This window comes from Podarcis gaigeae (assembly GCF_964106915.1).
Source record: "Podarcis gaigeae genome assembly, chromosome: 2".
Classification (NCBI taxonomy): Eukaryota; Metazoa; Chordata; class Lepidosauria; order Squamata; family Lacertidae; genus Podarcis; species Podarcis gaigeae.
Genome location: NC_139679.1, coordinates 7,153,971 through 7,174,459, shown reverse-complemented (window position 1 = coordinate 7,174,459; position 20,489 = coordinate 7,153,971). Strand labels below are relative to the sequence as shown.

General features: G+C 44.4%; 1 protein-coding gene across 1 annotated transcript; it reads left to right on the top strand.

Moving 5' to 3' along the window:
* The first annotated feature begins 8,431 nt into the window (after nt 1–8,431).
* LOC310840211 (keratin, type II cytoskeletal 75-like) lies at nt 8,432–18,318 on the top strand. The gene is made up of 7 exons (XM_083729516.1): nt 8,432–8,445; nt 8,909–9,004; nt 10,416–10,580; nt 10,835–10,960; nt 14,072–14,292; nt 15,657–15,688; nt 17,876–18,318. The coding sequence occupies exons 2-7, from the start codon at nt 8,966–8,968 to the stop codon at nt 18,157–18,159; spliced, it is 867 nt and encodes a 288-aa protein (XP_083585642.1). The 5' UTR covers nt 8,432–8,445; nt 8,909–8,965; the 3' UTR covers nt 18,160–18,318.
* The last annotated feature ends 2,171 nt before the right edge of the window (nt 18,319–20,489 follow it).

The following is a 20,489-nucleotide window of genomic DNA, read 5'->3' as shown; positions in this document are numbered from 1 at the left end:
AATTACCCCACCATCATTGCAATGTCTCCCGTTCTAGAGCAAATTGGACCATAAATTTTGGTGGCGCTATTGCCCCCTTCCCTCTTTCATCTCTCTTTCTCCACTATGGGCCTTTCCTGGCAACTGGTAGGCAAATCTGTCGGTTTTGGTTTCTCTCAGTTTCTCACAAATTCAGTTCTCCACGTTTCCACATCATTTTGCAATTATTATTATCAGTGGTTTTTTTTCTAAAAAAACAAAACAACATTTAGGGGTACTCTCATTTTGACTCAAGAAAACCACCATTTTATAGTTCAAATCAGGAAAAATAAATAGAGTAAATGGACAAAAGTACAAAGATTTACAAAATGTTTAGGTGTACATGTACCCCTGTGTCCCCCCAGAAAAAAGCACTGATTATAATTATTATTAAAAGTCTTCATGCAAATTCATCAGCATGCAAATTTCTCTTAACATACAAGTTGTTATGCAATTTTGCCTAACACACACAAATGGTTACAAAGCAAGCACATTTTTTGTATGTTCTTTTTGCTAATATACGAATTTATGTGTACATTTTAGCAATGACTTCTTGGAGGAAGAACTGTATTATAAAATTCAGAGAAGCGTGAATTTTGAAGGACAGCTTTGCTTTGCTTCACATATCATTTCAGAAAATGAAACAGGTGAGCACGAGCAACTTTGGTTCATTAATTCCAGTGGGACTTCTTTGAGTAGCAGTTAATTAAATTCAACCAGTTTTGACCCAGACATTTTCCTCTTGTTCCTGGTGGGCTTAGCTTATCCCCTCAGAAGACCCCAATAAATATATTTTTTAAAAAAAATCAGGGAGGAGCTTGACAAAGTCCCAGAAGTCTGAGTAGACCCCTAGATACCCCAAACAAAACAATAATATAGCTGCTACTTGTGGAGCAACCAGAGAAGAGAGAAAGACAGAGGCAGAGAAACCCAAAGCTACTAATAATGATTAAGCAAGCCTTCAAAAGGGCGGCAGCAACAGATCCTATAATCATAGTTTTTATTGGCAGATGAAGCAGGGATGGCAACAAAAAATACAAGGTTAATTATGGCATCTGCTCGCTTCACTATTCCTCACAAGGGCCTAGATACTTGGCTTGAGCATTGTGATGGTCATCAGTGTAGCCTGTTAAGCAAGCATCACGAAGCGTCCGCCACATTCAGGAATGTGCTTCTGGTGTGGTGATGACATTTCTGCAAAAGCTTCCATGGTGGTTAATGAATGTTTAGTACTCAAGAGTCCTTCTTCCTGGATGTCTTCACTCACAATGAGCTAGTTAGCCAGCCTGCAGATTTTGCAATTAGGTTGCATGGAAAGGTTCAAAAACGCCTCCTTTTTGAAGGATGGGCAACTGGAGTGGGGTTCTGCCTTGGCCCTGGCCTAATATTGTGTGACACAGATCCATGGCTGCTTTATAGGAGACACACTCAGAAGGGGAGCTGCCAGTGTTTTGCCTGGTTATTAAGCCCATCACATGAGAAGCCTATTGCCCAAAATTCCCAGCTCATAAATGCCTAGAAATTGCTATTCCTCCACAACGAAGCAGCCAAACCCAGCTTCCCCAAATGGATATAAAGGACGACTTGCCCTACTTAAACCCACAAAGCCTTTGCCTCTCCTCTCCCCCTCTCCTCCCCCCCGGAGTGCACCTTTTGCAATTCCTTTCATCTGCTTTTGCTCCAGCTCCTCCAGGCAGCAATGTCTTCCCACTGTGGTTCTGGATCTGATCCAAAAAATTACAGCTCTTATTCTGAGGTTCTGCCCACCAAAGGAACCCAGGGCCTTATGAGCCAACCTCTTTGCCCTCCAATGGGTATTGGGATATATTATGGAGGAGCAGGTGGCTTTAGCAGCAAGAGTGTTGGCACTTATGGACCCAACTTTTCCACCAGTAGCAGAAGTGGCCGTCATGCTGTTGTTGCTGAGCATAGCTACCGTGGCACTGGATATAGCTGCAGCTTCATGGATACTGGAAGCGTCATGACCGGTACATCACGCACCATCGCTCCTGTGATTTGCAACAAGTCCCTGCTGCAACCTCTGAACCTGGGAATTGATACCACAGCCCTAGCGGTGAAGTTTCAAGCAAAGAATGAGCTGCAGAGCCTCAATAGTAAACTGGCCTCTTTCATTGACAAGGTGAGTTGTGGGAGGGGTGGGGGGAAATAGGTGTCGATCGGGATCTATCAGAGGAACACAATAGAATGGTTATGGTGAAAGGGAGTCAGATTAGAATAAGATTCTAATGCCAAGTTTTAGGGAAGGCCTAGCAGAACAATCTGGAAGAACCTGACATTCTTGACCTTATTCTTGCAAATACTACTGATGAAAAGGCCTTTATGTTCTCTAAGAGCAATTAAAAGGGGATTGGACAAATGTCTCGCACAAACATTGAGCAAGGTTTCGTTACAGAAACGTTTGTCCCTGGACAGAAAAATTGTGGACCTTTTTTTTTGTCAAAGTTGTTGAGCGTTTCAGAGAGAAGTAGGCAACAGTGATATGGGCCGATATGGGCTGCCAAATGTCCGGGTTTTCCCAGATATTTCTGCAATATTTCAGCCTGGACTTGCGGTTTGCGGCTACAGTTTTCTGGAAATTCTGAATGTATGGCAACCGTATTTGGTCCAAGTATGTGGCAAATGTGGGGACGCAGGTGGCGCTGTGGTCTAAACCCCAGAGCCTAGGGCTTGCTGATCAGAAGGTCGGTGGTTCGAATCCCCACAACGGGGTGAGCTCCCATTGCTCGGCCCCTGCTCCTGCCCACCCAGCAGTTTGAAAGCACGTCAAAGTGCAAGTAGATAAATAGGTACCGCTCCAGCGAGAAGGTAAACGGCGTTTCCGTGCGCTGCTCTGGTTCTCCAGAAGTGGCTTACTCCTGCTGGCCACATGACCCAGAAGCTGTACGCCAGCTCCCTCTGCCAATAAAGCGAGATGAGCGCCACAACCCCAGAGTCGTCTGCGACTGGACCTAATGGTCAGGGGTCCCTTTACCTTTATATGTGGCAAATGTACTGTACTGACCCTAGAGATAGCTGATGAGTGGGCCTTGTGTTACATAACGATTGCTCCCCACATCAAACAACTTGCTCCCATAAGTGTCCCGCCTTTTGCATGGATGCTTGCAGCCCCCCCTCCGATCCCATGTGACTCCCAGCAGTACAGAGCCTGGATATGCCCCCCCTCCACTGGACACCTAGAGGTAGCCGTCTACCTCTGCCAGATACCCAATCCCAGCTGGGCGGGGCATTGCCAGGAGAGAGTTGGCCAGGTAAGGGGAGGGATCGAGCAGCCCACACAACAGTGGGCAGAACTTACCTGGGAGTTCTCAGTTGGCTTCTTTTCTGGGGTTGCAACAGCAAAACTGCCATGGGCTCCTGCAGTTTCCAACAAGGATTTGCAAAGCTCCTACACAGGCCTGATGCCCAGAATTGTCTTTTTTTAAAAATAAATATTTATTAAGATTTTACAAAATCATAACAAAATACAGCGAAAAAAGAAAAAGAAAAAAACAGAAAAATACAAGATACAAAAGACAAAAGAAAGTAAAGAAAAAGAAAAAGAAAAAAAGAAAAAGTTCATTTTTCCTTTTTTAACTTTAAAGCTCATTACCCTGTTTCCTTGACCTCCTCACACCTCCCCTTTTTGTATTCCCATTTACATAGTCAAATCAGCAAATCCTTGCCCTCTTTCAATTTATCATTGTTAACTTTGTATCTTAACATATCACAACTCAAATATTTTCATCTATCAATTCATTTTTGCATACTCTTTCTAACTTTATCACTAATGCCACTTATTTTTAATCCAACATCATTTTAGCATTCATAAATTTTACACTGTTTCTGTAGATAGTCTTTAAATTTCTTCCAGTCCCCTTCCACCAGCTCTTCTCCCAGGTCTCGGATTCTGCCAGTCACCTCCGCCAACTCCATATAGTCCATCACCTTCATCTGCCATTCTTCCAGGGTGGGTAGATCTTGTGTCTTCCAATACTTTGCAATAAGAATTCTTGCTGCTGCTGTAGCGTACATAAAAAATGTTCTCTGATGCCCAGAATTGTCTAAGGGACAGGATAGCCTCAATGGACCTATTTGAAACTAGAGGAAAATTCTGTTCGGATATAAGCTTTTTTCCAAGTGTCCCTCAAACTCATTTCCCATATGGCAATTGCCTACATGACCATCGCCTCCATGTAGAAGGTCACCATGTGAAGGACACTTGTTCACCACCATGATTCATAACAAATGCTTGCATGTCTATCCCACCTTTGACACATTCTCTCAGCTCTGTGAGAACTGCTTTGCCATGGGTTCACCCCAAAGCACTGCTATAGGAGTTTGGATTTGATATCCCACTTTATCACTACCCGAAGGAGTCTCAAAGCGGCTAACATTCTCCTTTCCCTTCCTCCCCCACAACAAACACTCTGTGAGGTGAGTGAGGTTGAGAGACTTCAGAGAAGTGTGACTGGCCCAAGGTCACCCAGCAGCTGCATGTGGAGGAGTGGGGAATCGAAGCCAGTTCACCAGATCACGAGTCCACCGCTCTAACCACTACACCACACTGGCTATAGTGTTTAATGACTCACAACCACATGGAGAAAGCCATTCACACAGGCCTTTCCCATGGAATCAACAACCTTCATCCCATCAGAGTGCTGAGTCAATGGGGAAAGTGCATATGAACAGCCTTGCTTTCATGGTTGCAAGCCTTTACTCATAGGATGAACACATGTTAGAGCAGCTACTGTGTTTAACGAGTTTAACACAGTGTATATGCTATGTGTAGACACATTGAGATACTGTGGGAAGTCATGAGGAAATGTTATTTATTTGCTTGTTCCATGTATGTCCCACCATTCATCAGTTCCATTGATCCTAGGGCATGCTACATCTATGCACGCTCTATAATGATGCAATGCATTATTTTATATAAATAAAACATCACTATCCACTTTACCAGGGATGTGGGTGGCGCTGTGGGTTAAACCTCAGAGCGTAGGACTTGCCAATCAGAAGGTTGGTGGTTCGAATCCCCACAACGGAGTGACACACTGTTGCTCGGTCCCTGCTCCTGCCAACCTAGCAGTTCAAAAGCACGTCAAAGTGCAAGTAGATAAATAGGTACCGCTCCGGTGGGAAGGTAAACAGTGTTTCCGTGCGCTGCTCTGGTTCGCCAGAAGTGGTTTAGTCATGCTGGCCACATGACCTGGAAGCTGTACGCTAGCTCCCTTGGCCAATAAAGCGAGATGAGCACCACAACCCCAGAGTCGGTCACAACTGGACCTAATGGTCAGGTCCTATCCACTTTACAGCTTTGGCTCTTTAGAGCCTATCGACTTCCTTCCCTCCCGTCTCATGGTTTTCAAAATTAACCTTTATATCATTGCATTTTGTACATTTTCCAATTCTATTTACGCCCATTACAAAATAGCTCAAAATTTAAATAAAAATAGAAAGATTTCTCATTACAAGTCTTCAGACAACCTTGCTAGTGATGTTAATTGCTTACAATAATCTGGGTGAATCATTGTAGTTCAATATTTTGTTGGAAGCCACCCAGAGTGGCTGGGGAAACCCAGCCAGATGGGTGGAGTATAAATAATAAATATTATTATTATTATTGTTATTGTTATTGTTATTACAAATATTTTATAAATTTACTCCAGTCCTTTTGGAATACTTGATCATGCTGGTTTCAGATTTCTCCTGCCAGCTTCGCCAGTTCTGCAAAGTCCATCATCTTCATCTGCCACTCTTCCTTCATTGGTATTTCTTGTTGTTTCCATTTTGGGGCTAAAAGAATTCTTGCCACAGTTGTTACATACATAAACAGTCTTTTATCTTCCCTTGGTATCTCTTCACCTACTATACTCAGCAAAAAGGCTTCTGGTTTTTTAACGAAAGTATTTTTAAACATTTTCTTTAACTCATTATATACCATTTTCCCAGAAAGCCTTTACCTCTTTACAAGTCCACCCCATGTGGTAGAAGATGCCTTCCCTTTCTTTACATTTCCAGCACTCATTAGTTCTTGTTACAAGTTCAGTGCTACCTCAGGTTACATATGCTTCAGGTTACATACGCTTCAGGTTGCATATGCTTCAGGTTACAGACTCTGCTAACCCAGAAATAGTACCTCGAGTTAAGAACTTTGCTTCAGGATGAGAACAGAAATTGTGCCCTGGTGGCGCAGCGGCAGCAGGAGGCCCCATTAGCTAAAGTAGTGCTTCAGGTTAAGAACAGTTTCAGGTTACGAACGGACCTCCAGAACAAATTAAGTACTTAACCCAAGGTACCACTGTAATATTAATGATGTGGGAGTAGGATTGCTCTAGAGCAGTGGTTCTTAAACTTTGGGTCCCCAGATGTTGTTGAACTACAACTCCCATCACCCCTAGTTAGCAAGGCCAGAGCTCAGGGATGATGGGAGTTGTAGTCCAACAACATCTGGGGACCCACAGGTTGAGAACCGCTGCTCTAGACTATCAATAGTGACTGGTGGAACATTTACTTGGCCCCCCACAAAAGGCTGAGGTTTTAGGCTTCACTGAGAAACAACAATGATGCTTGCCTCGTTTCAAGAAGGAGGGAATTCCACAACCATGGTGCTACCACTGAGAAGGCTCCCTTTCGTGCCACCATGCCATGGGCCTCTCCTGGTGGTGGAACCACTAGGCGGGACTCTTCTACAAATATTAATGAATAGGCAGGCTGATACTGAACAGCAGGTTGACACATGAGCAGTTGTCATGTCTGTGACAGTGCACATGGTCAGCACGCTAATCCACATAGGTAATTGTTGTGTGTGAAGTGCTGCTTAAGTCATTTACAGATAGCTTGGCTGGCAGTGCAAAATTATGGAATGTTTATTCTGGCCCCCAGATCAACCTTGTTTCATACATCACCATTGTGGTGCACAGGCCTGTCGTCTCTGTGTTCCTACCCCATGGATTCTAGTAATGTCTGGATGGAGGTAGGGGTGTTGGAGAATTCTGAGGAAAAAGGAAACAGAAGCAGAAATTGCTGGTGTTTGTTTATTTGTCCCATATCCGGAAGAGCCACAAACATTTTCCTTTTGGGATTCAGGTCCGATTACTGGAGCAGCACAATCTGATGCTGAAAACTAAGTGGGATTTTGTGCAACAAAAGAAACGTTGCAAGAGCAACATGGAGCCCCTCTTTAATGAACACATCGGTCAACTCAAGAAGGAGCTGGAGTGTCTTGAGCATGAGAGGGAGAAGCTACAGGCTGAGCGCAACACTTTGGAGCACACTGTGGAGGGCTATAAAGAGAGGTGAGCTCTAAAGATGTCTCTTAAGGTTTCACATTCCATGTTATATAGAGCACCCATAAAGAAAGAAGGTGTGTGTGTGTGTGTGTGTGTGTGTGTGTGTGTGTGTGTTGAGAGGCATGGAAAAAACATTGTGGGGGGAAATTCAGATTTACTGCATAATGTAAAAATCACAACACGCACATGGATTTATACCCACCTGAGGTCACAAGAAAGAATCATCTAGTACTTTCCTCATATTTCCGTAAGCCTCACAAGAATCCTCCGGCTTTCTCCCTCCCCAAAATGATCTCCTTCAGATGTTAGAATCCAACTCCCATCAGCTCCAGACAACATGGCCAGTGGTCAGGGTTGATGACAATTGTTACCCAAAAATATCTGGAGGTTGCAGAAGACTGCCATGAAGTGTTGTGTGGTTATAGATAGATTATATCCTTTTAAAAGGGATGCGGGTGGCGCTGTGGGTTAAACCACAGAGCCTAAGACTTGCCGATCAGAAGGTCAGCGGTTTGAATCCCCTCGATGGGGTGAGCTCCCGTTGCTTAGTCCCTGCTCCTGCCAACCTAGCAGTTCGAAAGCACGTCAAAGTGCAAGTAGATAAATAGGTACCGCTCCATCGGGAAGGTAAACAGTGTTTCTGTGCGCTACTCTGGTTCATGCTTAGTCATGCTGGCCACATGACCCGGAAGCTGTCTGCGGACAAACGCCGGCTCCCTCGGCCAATAAAGCGAGATGAACGCCGCAACCCTAGAGTCGGCTACGAATGGGCCTAATGGTCAGGGGTCCCTTTAACTTTACCTTTATCCTTTTAAAAGCTTCTGTGTGGATTTTATAACTTCCCCTAAAAATGTCTTTCCAATATCTAATTCTTTATGAATTCCTATTTTCTTTGGTGTTTTGTTTTAATGTTTTTCATTGATTAAAAAATATTTTCCCTTATTGCATTAGGTACGAGGAGGAATGCAACAGGCGAACGTCTACAGAGAATGAGTTTGTGCTACTGAAAAAGGTTATGCACAGCAACATTTTTGTCAGAAGTTGCAATTTTTATCTTACTACCTATGCAATCACTTTATTTAAAAACTCTGAAGTGTATTTATATAATCTTTGTGTTTGCCCTGAATTATTGAGGGTGATCTGGGTCATGATTATTTCACTTTTCCGACTGCACCATTAAGAAGGCTTCTTAAGGCACACTAGGGATTCCCTAAGTTTCCAAGTGGCCATTGCTATCAAAAACAAAATGCACAGTCATTCCCCTCAGGGAACAAAGCCAAACTAACTAGGAAAATGCCCAGAGTTCATAACAGAAGGTGGATGTGTTGTTGCGGGGACAGGTCGAGCTTATAAAAACAGAGAAATATTTTCTGAGCACTCCAATTAAAAACTGCTTGCTTTTCACATAAATCTATTTCAAGGGAGAGATCTCCATGCAAATATGTGGGTGAGGCGCAGAAGCTAACCCACACCAATGATTCTTGGCTTCCTTGGGGACCAATCACCACTTTTGCCTTTTGAGCTTCATGCCTCGTCCCATTCCTTGTTCCAGGTGGTAAAATGTGGTACAAATCGCTGTGGTTTCCTTTCTTTTGCAGGATTTGGACTGTGTCTATTCACACAAGGCAGAACTGGAAGCCAAGGCAGAAAGTCATATGAAACAAATCAGCTTCTTGAAATGTGCATATAAACAGGTGATAAGATTTTCTGCTATTGTGGTGAAGTATTCTCACTCAGTTCTCTTAAAGAAAGGTCTAAAACAGTAAAACACAAGTTCTCTTGGCTTCCAGGATGTAACCAAGATCTTTGCTATTGGAAGCAAAGGATATGATGGGAGCCCGTTAGCCCATTCCAGAAGCTGATTGGACTGGCAGGCCACATCGGCAGGGATAGATTTAAAGCACTATTATATAAAGCACTATTTCCAGAACTTTAAAGGAAGGCCTAACATATTACAGAAGCTGTCTAGGCCTTTGTGTTGTTTAGATAAAGGTAAAGGGACCCCTGATCATTAGGTCCAGTCATGGACGACTCTCGGGTTGTGGCGTTCATCTCGCTTTATTGGCTGAGGGAGCTTGCTACAGCTTCCAGGTCATGTGACCAGCATGACTAAGCCGCTTCTGGTGAACCAGAGCAGCACACGGAAATGCCGTTTACCTTCCCACTGGAGTGGTACCTATTTATCTACATGCACTTAGATGTGCTTTCAAACTGCTAGGTTGGTAGGAGTTGGGACCGAGCAACAGGAGCTCACCCTGTCGTGGGGATTCAAACCACTGACCTTCTGATCGGCAAGTCCTAGGCTCTGTGGTTTAACCCACAGCGCCACCTACCTACTAAATCTAATTTTTGTTTGCTACTAAATCTAATTTTGTTTGTGTATGCCATCAAATGCCAACAGTGTCCTTCAGCTCTCTATATTGGACAAACAGGCCAGACCTTACGCCAAAGAATAAACGGACATAAATCGGACATCAGGAATCACAAGACAGAGAAACCAGTAGGAGAACACTTCAATCTCCCAGGACATTCTATACAAGATCTCAAAGTCCCTGTTTTACTACAAAGGAATTTCAGAAATAGACTGGAAAGAGAAGCTGCTGAATTGCAACTTATCACCAAACTTAAAACCATGGAGACACCTGGTCTGAACAAAGACCTTGGATTCTTATCTCATTATACATGACAAAGCCATTTTTCACCTTCTCACCCCTTGCTTTTTCCTGTAAGACCTATTGCAGTCGTTAAGAGTCGTCAACAGGCTCATCACAGCTATCTGCCAATCACCCATTCCCACCACCCTTCTGAGTAATACCCCTCCCCACCTTCTCACTATATAGAAGGGTCTGGAAACTTCTGTTTCAGTGTATCTGAAGAAGTGTGCATGCACACGAAAGCTCATACCAAGAACTAACTTAGTTGGTCTTTAAGGTGCTACTGGAAGGAATTTTTTTTGTTTTAATTTTGTTTGTTAGATTAATGCCAGTATGATTTGTTAAAACCCAGGTTTGGTCAAAAGTTTCTAAACATGAAGTTAATTCAGCACTTGTCTCAATTCCTGGTTACACCTACATAACTGAGACTTCATATACAATGTCACTGCAGGAAATTTGTGAGCTCCAAAACTGCATTTCTGACACTTGTGTTATGGTGCAAATGGACAATAGCCGAGGCCTAGATATGGACCATGCGATTGAGGAGTTCCGGCGTCGATATGAAGCAATTGCTTCCAGAAGCCGAGCTGAGGCTGAGGCTTGGTTCCAGTGCAGGGTAAGGAATTGGGCAGATTTTGCCACAGGGATCCTTTCTCCTACATCAGTGGTGGGGAACCTGGAGCCCTTCAGATGTTGTTAGATTTCAGCTTCCATCAGCCCCAGCCAGCATGGCCAATTGTCAGGGGCGATGGGAATGCTAGCCCTGCAACATCAGGAGAGCCGCAGGTTCCTCACACCTGTCCTTGGGGAAACATGGCCAAATTGTTGCCTGCTCCACTTCTTAAACAGTTATTTTGTTTTTCATGGTAGTATGATGAGCTCAGGACAACAGCAGCGAAACGCTGTGACGATCTACATAACGTCAAGGAAGAACTTCAGGCTCTGACCCGTGTTGCTCACAGGATGGAGTCAGAAATTGCAAGTGTCAAGGCTCAGGTAAGTTTAATGCAGGGATGGTGAATTTGTGGTCATCCAGGTGTTGTTGAACTACAGCCCCCATCATCACCCCTGACCATTGGCCACGTTGAATGGTGCTGATGAGAGTTGGGGCCCAGGAAAAAGTGGAATGTGACAGGTTCCCTTCCTCTGGTCCATTGGTTTGTCCATTCAATAGACAAGTTTGGGCAGCAAACCTGAATATCAAGGGCCACATAGAGGGACATTTCTCAGGAAGCCCCTCACAAATTTTGAAAACAGCCTAAGGGCAGATACAGATGCTCCCGACAAAGATGTGTAAGCTGTTTCCCTGTGATCCCTTCCCATTTCATCCTGATAACATCTGGAAACTTTGGGGTTGGATCCACTTATTTTTATTTGTTGCTTTCTTTCTTTTTTTAAGAATATTTTTTTATTAACCGACCAATCACATCAAATCAAACCAAATTACATAAATTCCAAATTACACAGCCGAATTTTAAATTTTTGTTGGGGGTACCCATATTTCAAGTTCCGAAGGGGATCCAATCAACCTCTTGCTTCTTGCTGCTGTTTTAATGTCCACAAATCTAACCTTATGACGTTCACAGTACTATCCAGTCCTTTCTTATTGTTTTTCCACATCTCTTGTTGTTATTTTCATATATTTTTCCTTTCTCTTTGTGACCTCTGATAGTCTCCACAGGCTGGTTAGAACATTTTGTAATCCTGCGTGGATAATTTTTTTTATTTATCCAGTAGCCATATCCAGACGTTTTCCATGTAACATCACTTCCATACATCAAAACAGTCTTAGCGTCATTAATCTTCACCAATCTGCCTCCTTTCTCAAAACCTCTGAGGAGATTCACCAGGAATGCAGTCTGAAAACAAGTCCATTCTTCCACCCGGCTATAAATCCTTTGGCAAGATGGTGACTCTGAATTAATTGCTGCGCCATTCAAAAGCTCTTATTGCTTCTTGATCTCCATAAAGCATACTTTTGGTTAAAGTTTATCTCCACACAGACCTTAATAATCCTGCTTGGGTCAGTTCAACCGATGATTCTAATGAGGAAGGGTTCTTGTAAATCACATAGAAGGAAAGTAAAAAAGCCCCCCCCCCATTCAGTCCCGTTGTCAACACACCCAGCCTTTGGTGTATCTTCATCATAAAATATTCCTGTTTCTCCAACCCGTCATCTTCTTTCGCAGAGGTCACTTAAATTAGCAGACTTCACTCCCCTTCTTCACTTGAAATATGTGCATTTGCTTCTTTTGTAATTAATTATTCCAAATTGCTGCAGCTAGTGCGCGATCAGAGACAGCGTCCAGGAGAGCCGAGGTCCACACAGGGGCATTCTGCCTAGGGCCCTCACCCCCTTCTTTTGAATTAGGGGGTGATTTATGGGCACAGCAGGCAAGGGGAGTGTTCCCCATTTCCTTGGGGCAACAAGGGAGGCTGCCTACTCCCATAACAGCCTCTTAATTACCCCGTGTGGGTCAGAGAGATGGTATTGTCAGCCATCTTCCAATGCGCCCCTGGTGGGCCCCCTATGTTGCTCACAGGATGGAGACAGAAATTGCAGTGTCACGGCTCAGGTAAGTTTAATGCAGAGATGGTGAATTTGTGGTCATCCAGGTGTTGTTGAACTACAGCCCCCATCATCATCCCTGACCACTGGCCATGTTGAATGGTGCTGATGAGAGTTGGAGCCCAGGAAGAAGTGGAATGTGACAGGCTCCCCTCCTCTGGTCCAATGGTTTGTCCATTCAATAGACAAGTTTGGGCAGCAAACCTGAATATCAAGGGCCACATAGAGGGGCATTTCTCAGGAAGCCCCTCACAAATTTTGAAAACAGCCTAAGGGCAGATACAGATGTTCCCCACAAAGATGTGTAAACTGTTTCCCTGTGATCCCTTCCCATTTCATCCTGATAAACTTTGGGGTTGGATCCACTTATTTTTTATTTGTTGCTTTCTTAAAAGCATTTCCTAAACCATTTAACATGTTGCAAAATCTCAAAGTGGTGTACACTATGTACAATATAGAACAACACCCATGGAAACAAAAATACAGCCAAAAACTGTATAAAAAAGATAGAAAAGGAATTAATAAGCAAATGCTACCCTCTCTCACAGATGGCATTTCATTGACTTGCTTTGGGAACAAGAGCAGGGCAGGGAGTTGCGAACTCTTTTCCTCTGTTTTCCTGACATAAATTTCACAGTACCAAAAAAGTGCCATGTGTCTTACTAGAGAAGGCAGACATATATGTTACTTAAGGGATCATCTTACCTCATATGTTCTGACTTGATCACTTCAATCTGCAGAACTTGCACTTATACGAGTGCCACACAATGTCTGTTTGCGTTTTTGAGGAGGCGTACAGTACTTTGCAATTCCCCGACTGTTGACAATAGTCATGCACCATCACTGCATTATTTTAGATACCTGCTGAAAACATTTCTGCTTCGTCAGACCTCTCCAAACACACAATTTGCTTATAATGTTTTATCGGGCATTTTTAAAAGATGTTTTGAACAGTTTTGAAATGTATTTTAAATGCATTTTATTTTATTCGTAGTTGTATTTTTTTAAAAACCTGAAGATATGTCTGCTTCCCTGAGCATCTTTGGGAAGAAGGGTGGATAATGAGGAGGAGGAGGAGGAGGAAGAGGAGGAGGAAGAGGATGTTTCCCCAAAGTGTGTAACTTTAGATGTGGAAAATGACACCAGGGCAACTTTCCAAATCAGCTCATATTTATTTTATTAAATTAATACCCCTCTGTTCAAATATATCACCAGGGGAGCTTGCAATAATAATAATAATAGTACATTGGAACAATAATAACAGTACATTGGAATCAGATACAAAGTGCAAATCTCTTTACTCTGTGTATCCACACAACTGCTTTTAAGTAGTAGTGAAGATGGCAGGAGATCTGATAAAATGCGATATACTGGCCCTGATTTGGAAGTTTCAGAAATAATAGCACACCGGAGCACTGCAGGATATCACAGCTTGCCAATGGCTCGCTTCATATGGAACAAATGTTGGCTTGGGTCAAACTTCCAAGCTCACTGAGGAAGGTCCATAGAGAAATGTCCTGTGCATTCTGCATTGACAGCTTCGCAAATTGGAAGAGGAGGTGTCTGGAGCTGAGGAACGCGGGGAGATGGCGGTGAAGGATGCCAAATGCAAACTGGCAGATCTGGAGGAGGCCCTTCACAAGGCCAAGCAGGACATGGCTAGTCAGCTACGGGAATACCATGAACTGATGAACATTAAGCTGGCTTTGGATATTGAGATTGCCACATACAGGAAGCTTCTTGAAGGAGAGGAAAGTTGGTGAGTGTAAATTAAGCTTGTTAAAAACATTCGGTGGGAAGAATCCCAAGCAATATGTCTTTTCCCAGTATGATTCCAACTAGGGCACTGGCTCCTGGTAGGCAGATTTTTTTTTTAGGGGGCTGGGACCCCTCAGTGCTCAGAGGGCCCCTGCATGATGTCAGGACATTGTGTCTGTTCTCCTCAATCCTCTGGAGAAGGTGGGGCCTCTGTTTTCCAAACAATACGTTTGCTTTACCCCCTATGTTCAGATTAGAAATGGAAGTTATTTGCACAAAATTCAACATGTGGCAGATTTCCAAGTCTGAAATAATTGGGTTCAGGCATTTGAATTTTGAAATATCAAAATGAAAAGTTTCATTAGGGAAATGAAAGTTAGGTGCTACGATATGAGGGCTGTTTGTTCTCTTACTAAAACAGACTCCCACTCCAGAATTCATCTAAGATTTCAGGCTTTGAAATTGGACATTGAAATATAAAATAGATCCATTCTGAATGCTGCATCTTGACAAAATCTAGAGATAATATTTGAAAGGGTTATAACATTTATAACAAGTATTTCACTTCCAGTTTGACTTTTAGACCTTCAGGGTTTTTTATTCTCTTTTTTTCTGGTACACATTATCCTTTCATATACTCGGAAACAGAATGGATATTTTTTTAAAGCACTTTTAATACTTTAAAAGGAGCTGCAAAGGCTAATTCACATGTTGTCCACTCACTTATTGACTATAGTTATCAAGAAGTGACTTGCATCTGTAAAACAGCCATCACAGGTAGGATATCTGCACAAGCTCATTGGGAGTGCCAACTTGAATAAAATATTGGGGCCCCCAGATGCACATAAACACCATTTGAATGCCAATGCCCATCAACTTTGGGGAGGCCTGCCCCCCTCAAATATTTTATTGGTGGGGCCAAAGTCACCTTGGCCCCTAGGAGTTGGCTCCCATGAGGCCCATTATCAGCACCCAGCCTGGTAGGGGAAATGCTGTGGTCCATGGGTCCTGGACCACAGCTGGGGCTGCTCACTGGCTGCAGCCTCACGCAACGATTTGCTTAACAGTACCAGGCTGATCATAGCCTGTCTCCTTAGAGAAAAAAAATTAAGGGATTACGAGCAAAAGGCCCATCAGGGTGTCATTGGGGTGGTCTGGAGGGTCCCTTGCTCAGGGTCCCCCTCATACCTGGCACCAGCCTTGCTTCTGCATGATGGTTTTCAACAAAGACATTTCAGTCATTTGACTGTAAGTCATCAAGTGACATTGACTACTAACACATCAGTGAGCCCTAAGAGGCACCTCAAGCCTGTTGAGCATAGACAGAGATCTGAAATGGTTCTTCTTTTTTTCATTTCTCACTAGGTTGAATGAAGGGGAGTGTGCTGTGAACATCTGTAAGTAGCTTATAAACTGAGATAACTATATGACAAGTACTATGAGACCCTAGTCCACATCCTCTTGGTGGTTTAAAAAGGAAGGGTGCTACAGCACACACACACCAAAATCCAGGGCCATCTTACCCATAGCCGCTAGGGGTGCGGGGCATATGGGCGCCGGGCTCTCAGGGGCACCAGGCTGAGAGTCTGGGGCCCGAGAGTTGAGTCCGGGGAAGAGCCCGTCTGTTGGTTGGAGTGCTGTGGCAGGCACTTCTGCTGCAGGTGGCTCTGTGCCACGGGTTTGGGGGTGGCCAAGCCAGCGAGACGCTGAGGCGACCGACCGGCTCCGCCCTCCTGCATGCCTGGGACTGGGCAACCTGTGGAGGGGCGCCAGGCAGATCTTTGCACCCGGGTGCCACAAATGCTTAAGACAGCCCTGCCCAAACCCACACATATTTCCAACCCAGTCCCTTCCTGGACCATCAAAGTATCCTTCCTAGGGTAAAACGTTTACTCAGTTGATTAATTAGAGTAGTGGATTAAAAACCTTCAAACTGTTTAAAAACATGCCACTATTGGATCACTATTGCTTACTTCTTTAACAAGCTTTACTAGAAGCACTTGCAGAACTCCAGATTGCAGGCTCCATTTTAGAAGAGTGATTTCCCCTAAACTCTTACCCGTGACTCTTATAAGAGGGTGCCTGTGGTGATGTGTGTGCCATCTAAACATTCCAGTATAATTTGTTTTCCTTTTGGAATACTGCTTTTACTCCAATTGAAAGTTACATAGATTTCATTGATGTATTTATTGATCAAGCAGTGGCGTAGCGTGGGTTGTCAGCACCCGGGGCAAGGCAAGTAATTTGCGCCCCCTAACCCTAACCCCCAGATGTTGCGCCCGGTGCAGCCGGCCCCCCCTGCACCCCGCATGCTACGCCACTGTGATCAAGTACACAGTCGAATCAAATTCAGCATTTGAGTTTTAAAAGGAGATTTATGGATTGGGTGCACAGCACTAATCCCCATCCACCCACACCACAAAGAGGCAGTAAGTGTGAGACCAGTGTAAACCAGCCACCAGCTTTGCCACCTTAAAAACAAAAAGTGCCTTGTTGCATCAGTTCAAAGCTTTATCTTGTCCTCCGGGCATTCCTTCTCCAGTGCTGGGCCTCCAGCTGCCTATAAACTCATAGATCATAATGAGACCATGAGAATCTGCCTTATACTGATATATAAAACCTGCATATATATATATATATATATATAATTAAAAAGTCCAGTAGCACCTTAGAGACCAACTAAGTTTGTTCTTGGTATAAGCTTTTGTGTGCATGCACACTTCTTCAGATAAACTGAAAGAGAAGTCACCAGACCCTTATATATAGTGGGAGGGTGGGGTGGGGTTTTTCTCAGGACTGTAGTAGGAGATGGGTGATTGCCTCAATGGTAAACCTGTTGACGACAGTTAACAACTGCAATTAGTCCTACAGGAAAAAGCAAGGAATAGTATGCAGATGATTAGCATATGTAATGAGACAGGAATCCAATATCTCTATTAAGACCAGGTCTCTCCATAGTTTGGAGTTTAGTGATAAACTGTAATTCAGCAACTTCTCTTTCAAGTCTTTCTGAAATTATTTTGTAATAAGACAGTTGCTTTGAGATCCTGTATGGAATGTCCTGGGAGATTGAAGATAAGATAGCTGCTTTGAGATCCAGTATTGAATGTCCAGGGAGATTGAAGTGTTCTCTTACTGGCTTCTCTGTCTTGTCTTGCCTTATACTGAGTCACACCATTGGTCCACATGGCTCCATGTGACCTAGCAGCAGCTCTCCACAGTTTCAGGCAAGATACGTCACCAACTGCAGATTTTGGGGACTGAACCTGGAATCTTCCGCATGCACAGCAGATGCTCTACCCCAAAGGGTCTTCAGCAGGACCAGGTGGCTATAGGCATCTCCTGTTGTTTGTCTCTAACATCTGGTTCTGAATATGGAAGTCCCATGCTTACCCATTAGTATGTCTTACAACTGGCCTTGATGGGTCTACCCTACATGAATTCATCTTCTTAGATACTTGGCTAGCTGAGATCACTAAAAGCCAGGAAGCTTCCATAAGAAAGTGTGTCCTTATTCTGGTAGGAAGCTAAGTCTAGATTCTCTAAGAAACGTAAATGTGCTTTTCTCTTTTCTTCCTCCTCAGCTGTTCAGAGAAGTGAGGGGGCGATAGTGAGTGATGGTGGCCCCCACCATGGAGCAGGAGACACACATGGAAGCAGCTATAGAAATGAAGGTGTTTGCAGCCGTGATAGGGCCACCTCTGGCAGCGGCACAACCACAAGGAGCATCCAGACAAGTGGTGGGGATGTTTGCAGTTCTTCTTGCCCAGTGAAACATGCCCCTGCTCAGGGCTTCAGTGGTGGAAATACTAAGACCACCACATTGCGCTTTGTGTCTGCTAGTTACTCATGTGAGCCACCACATTGAAAATAAGGAGTCCTGTGTAGAAAGAAACACAAATGTTACTCAGCTCTTGACATCAGAAAAATAATGTCTGCTTCTGTCATTGCTGAGCAAGAAGCGGAGGGCACTTGTTGATGATTTGGGGAACAAGAAGTGATATATATAAATTTGAAAGTGGAAAAACCCTGTTTGCTCATTGTAGTCATTGTTTGATAAAAACCACTTCCGACATCAGGAGGAGGTGGTGTGGCGGGCTTCACGCCCCCGTGCGATCAGGGGAATCCTCAGGCCGCACCATGCCCTGAGCCAGCCAATGTGTGTGGCTTGCCTCATTTAAGGCGGGCGCGGCCCTAGGATCTCCCTCTTTGGTCCGCGCAACTGATGTGGATTCCCACCCACCCTGTGTCTTGTGAGTGGCAGGGGCTGGCGGCGGTGGAGGGACGATGAGCAGTGTGCAAAAGGGCTCTGGAGAGGGGCTGCTTAAAAATGGTGGCCAATCAAGTGCTGCTGCTGCTGGCACCAACAAAGCCTAGCCCCCTTCCTCCTCTAGGCAGGGCGGGGAGAAGCCAGGAAGAGAGAAGGAGGAGGCGCTGCCGCCACCACTGTGTGAAGGAGAAGGAGGGAGAGGGAAATAATGTGCATGCTGGCGATCCACGCAGTGATTCCCGGACCATCCACAGGCCAGATCCAGAAGGCAATTGGGCCTGATCTGGCCCGTGGGCCTTAGTTTGCCTACCCACGCTCCAAGGTGATTTACATGGTTCTTCTTCTCCTTCTTTATCCTCACACAACAACCCTCTGAGCTAGATTCGGCTGAGAGACAGTGGCTGGCCCAGGACCACACTGTGAGCTTTATGGTTCATCTACCAGGTCCTAGTCCAACAGTCCAACCACTATGGTACCTTGGCTTCAGCCACCTGGATGCCTCTTGAGCTTCTCTTAATCTGGCAGGTGGTAAAGGGAGCTCACCTTATCTCTGATGGCTTGTGGGGCTGGAAATGGGTCGTGAGATCAGGTCCTTGGTAGGACTACCTGATTTCCTCCTGGAGGGATCAGCACATTGCCTCCTAACTTCCCCTTTGGCTGCTTCTCACCCCTTCAGGACCTCAGCTTCCAGTACTCCATCCCTACCTTGTCACTCTACTGTCCTTCCAGTGCTGGAAGAAGTAGGCTGAGCTGTTACTTTTTTGCATGCAAGACAAATATTCTACGACTGGCCTACAGCCCCTCCCACAAGTGTGACTACTGGCAAAGGCATGGGGGAGAGTGGGGAGGGATGGCACACCTGGGTATGTGGGTTCTTGGACTTGGTTGTGGCACAGAATTGGATCCACCCACTTATCTGCCACCCAAAGTTACTTGCCTCCCAAGTAGACCAGAAGCAAAACTATACCAGGCATGAGAGCAGTGAGAGGCTGCGCACTAGTGTGACACTGTAGCCCCATAAAGACTGCCCTCCACTAAGCAGGTGTTTAGGATTTTTTTCTAGTACAGGAACTTGATGTCAGCAGCCTTATAAGTAAGTATTCATCAACTCTGAATTGTTGTAAGAAAACAGCCAGTGACTAAAGAAAGGTGCACTCGGATCCTGAAAGGGTGTAGAAGATTGGCTGTGGTTACCTAAATTTGTGGGAGAAGAACACTGCCTACCATGTGTTTTTATATTCAAAGCTTTGAAAAAGGTTGTTTGTGGATACTCAAAAGAGAATATGAAGAACCTGCAACAAAATGTTGCAGTATGGTGGGCCACTGTTCAGAATGCCAGCCAGCCAGCCAAACTCTTTTTCCAGGATTCTCCCATTCAATTCTCCTCCACCCCTCCGAAACAGGCAGTCAGCACTGCATACCCACTATGCATGCTCAGTCCTTACCAAAATGATTTTAGTCTCAACCCCCAAACTTGCTTTTTTGTACTTCTGCAAACCTTGGGATTTCCCCAAACTTGCAGATTACTTTCCTCTTGTGCATATGTGATGCTATTTTGGTTACATAAAGATTCACACTTGAAAAATGACTTCACTATTAGTATATATTATAGGATCTGGCTGGGACTCACACCAGAAAAAATAACAATTATTTATGGAGCCTTGCATTTTTTCATAAAGCTAAGATACCATCACACTATAGGTCATGTGCTGCTGTATAGGTTTATTGGAAAATACAGAAATAATCCAAGAGAAACGCAAACCACGGGGACAGCAGAAGGAATAATCAGCAATGTCCCCACCTCTACTTGTACACTGAATAAAGGAATGCAACTGCAAATCAGTGCAGCTAGCTGACAGTGTGGTAAGCTGGAAAACGACAGTTTTTGCATGTGTGTAGTTGCCCCATTGGTGTGCATGAAATGATCT